Below are 3,172 nucleotides of genomic sequence, written 5' to 3' on the forward strand. Positions count from 1 at the left end.
TTATTTCCCTGTTGATAATTTATCATTTCTAATAATAAAAGGTGTCAAACCATTTGTACTTCCTGTTGTTTATACATCTGAAATCATTTGTTATATATTTGAGTAAAACAAAAAAGCATAGTGCTGTCAATATAATTGACTAACCTGCCAAGCTTAAACTTAACTTTGGTTTATTTCAGTGATGATCTTACTTTACTTCAATAAGATATAGGTCTGCAGTAGCAGTGCTGGGGGTTTATTAGATTACTCAGAGAGTATTTAGGTTAGCACAGTCTCTGGAAAGAGTAACAATGGAAAAGTTTACATGACATGAACAGTATGAATCAGATGTGAGCAACATGAGCAAAACAAACTAACTACTGCATAGGGCTCTTCAAATATTGTGGCATCATTCAGTCAAGAGCTCTTTAAAGTTAATTTCTTGATGTGGACACATTTTAAGCTTTGGTTAACAGCATCACGAACCTCAAAAAGACCATGCAGCAAAATGAACACCTCACTAAAACAGCTTCGACCAAAAAAAAGAATATTAACAAAGATTAATTTCTCCTCATATTCTTCTATGTTCAAAAATCCGATTTTTCTGTCAGCACGTGAAGTCATCCTTTGAGAGACAGCCTCGGTCCATTCTTCTCCACCACCGGCCATGACGTCACACTACAGTGGGCTACTTGAGAGTTTGTTGCGCACATTTCTGTCATATTGTCCTGCAGCGAGGCTCAGGCTCAGACAGAATGGAGTCAGCTGCAGCTATTGCGACATTTCAGTTTGGCTGGCCTCAAATTCATCACTTGTTTGCGCTACTTTGTCTCGTCGCCGTCGTCTATAAACTAACGCCCTTGTTCGCCCAAAGAAGATACGCGCTTCGGAACATTGAAGCTTTTCCGGGTCCACCTGCGCACTTTCTTTTCGGACACGTGAAGGAGGTAATTCAGCCACTTGCAACTGTTTGTAACTGTTTTATACAAGTACTGTTATTATAAATGATGTCTTACAGCCTTATAGCCCCTTCAAAACAAAGTTCCAGTGCTATACAGTTTAAACAAATAATACAAGTGCATTTGTGCAATTTGTAGGACAGTTTGAGTAACATTTATGTGTCAGTATTTATATTTACACGTCCACTCCACCACATTCCAGTGAAAGACATGGAAGGGTACTTTTTACTCCGCTATATAAATATAATTATAATATAATTGTATTCCTTTTGGCTAAATTAAACACATTCATATGCTATTTGTTATTAATGGGTCGTGTCCCTGATTTAAAAAAATAGTAAAGTACATGAAAAACATGCAAGCTGTAAAATAATTATTTTTTCTTTTTTAAAGAAAGCATATAAGATATAGCTCAAATTCACTTCACTTGGAACAGCTTCAATATTTAATTGCTGGATAACACTTTCTAATAAAGCATACTTTTTAAAGTTCAAATATGGGTTTAAAAGTATTTATTATACAAAAAAAATTTAAAGAACCATTTATAAAGATTACTTTTACTTTAGATTTTTTGTTAATGCATTGAGGACTTTTTTTAAGTTAACATTTTGATTGCAAGACTAGAACTTGTAGTTGAGTATTCTTTGATCTTGTGGTTTTGCTACTTTTTGTTGAATGCTGCACATTAGAGTTCAGGCGAACCAACTGTCCTCCCTAGGCTAAAGGACAGACAGGGTTGGTTAAGCTTCCTATATGTGTACATTTTTCTTTCAGTTTAAACAACAAGGGAAAGACTTGGACAAGCTGGTGGAATGGGGACGGCAGTACCCTTATGCTTTCCCAGTGTGGTTTGGTCCATTTGTTTGTTACCTCAACATTCACCATCCAGATTATGTGAAAACGCTATTGACATCAACAGGTGGGTGAGCATTTTCTTTTTAAATCTTCACTGATGTAATACACCACGAGAAAAGTGTTGTGAATTTAGTGCTTTTTAGAATCTCCCACAGGGACATTGGTGACATGTTTTTACAACCAAAGGTCAATGTAACAGAATTTTTATTTGTTTGTCTCCCAACAGAGCCAAAAGATAGTTTTGCATATATTTTTGTTGAATCTTGGATTGGTAAGACTGCTTTGCCCTTCACCTGCTGCATATTTTATCTTATAACAGAGTTGTTTGATAAGCTGATTTACTCACTGACACACATACTTTCTGTCTCTGTCTTTAGGGGAAGGTTTATTAGTGTCAAAAGGTCAGAAGTGGTTCCGACACAGAAGGTTCTTGACCCCAGGTTTCCATTATGATGTTTTAAAACCATATGTAAATCTGATGTCAGACTCTACTAAAACTATGCTGGTATGTAAATGACGGTTGAGTTATGTAATTCACATTTCATAATAAGTAAACAAAGACCATAATGGTGTATGTTTAGAAAATCTAGACGACTTGTGTGTTGGTTGAGTCAATGAGTGTGTTGGAGTTTTTCCGTCTCCTGCAGAGATCTCACATCTGCTCTCTCACTATTGCCAGGACAAATGGGAAAGATATGCAAACAGCAATGAGTCCTTTGAATTGTTTGAACACGTGAGCCTTATGACACTGGACAGCATTTTGAAGTGTGCCTTCAGCGACAACAGCAACTGTCAGACCGAGAGGTAAATCCATAACGAACCTTTTCACGCCATTCACAAGTTCTGGTCTAGGATCTCCAATTGTTTACTGCTTCAGCTGTCTGAATCATGAATCCAAGAAATTCAGCTTTTAATCATTGCCTACATTGTCATTCCAGTGGAACAAATGCATACATCAAAGCAGTGTATGAGCTCAGTCACATCATTAACCTGCGGGTCCGGACTATTCCATACCACAATGATCTCATTTTCTACCTCAGCCCACATGGTTTCAGATTTAGAAAAGCATGCAGGGTGGCTCACAGACATACAGGTAAGATATTCACACATTTGCCAATCAGTTGCCAAATATCAATCATACTGGATTTGATCAATATGTTTATAGCAAAGCCCACAGTAAGCTTTTGGTATACGGTCGATTATTTTAAACGTTTTTACCTGCATTTTTAAGAGTTAGTTTGCAAATGCTCATTCGTTGTGTTTTCTTTTGAAGAGGAAGTCATAAGAAAGAGGAAAGAAGCACTAAAGGAGGAGAATGAACTGGATCGCATAAAGACCAAGAGATACTTGGACTTTCTGGACATCCTTCTCTTTGCAAG

The 3,172-nt window shown here is 36.9% G+C and overlaps 1 protein-coding gene across 1 annotated transcript; it reads left to right on the forward strand.

Annotated features, from left to right (window-relative positions):
- Positions 1-649: 649 nt before the first annotated feature.
- On the forward strand, positions 650-3,167 carry LOC129116701 (cytochrome P450 4B1-like; the record flags this gene model as incomplete). The annotated part of the gene is made up of 7 exons (XM_054627464.1): positions 650-926; positions 1,713-1,857; positions 2,020-2,064; positions 2,171-2,298; positions 2,473-2,597; positions 2,732-2,886; positions 3,067-3,167. Coding segments are annotated over exons 1-7 (891 nt in total), but the record flags the coding sequence as incomplete, so codon positions are not given.
- Positions 3,168-3,172: the final 5 nt, after the last annotated feature.

Source organism: Anoplopoma fimbria, unplaced genomic scaffold, assembly GCF_027596085.1.
Source record: "Anoplopoma fimbria isolate UVic2021 breed Golden Eagle Sablefish unplaced genomic scaffold, Afim_UVic_2022 Un_contig_8916_pilon_pilon, whole genome shotgun sequence".
In the NCBI taxonomy this organism is placed as follows: Eukaryota; Metazoa; Chordata; class Actinopteri; order Perciformes; family Anoplopomatidae; genus Anoplopoma; species Anoplopoma fimbria.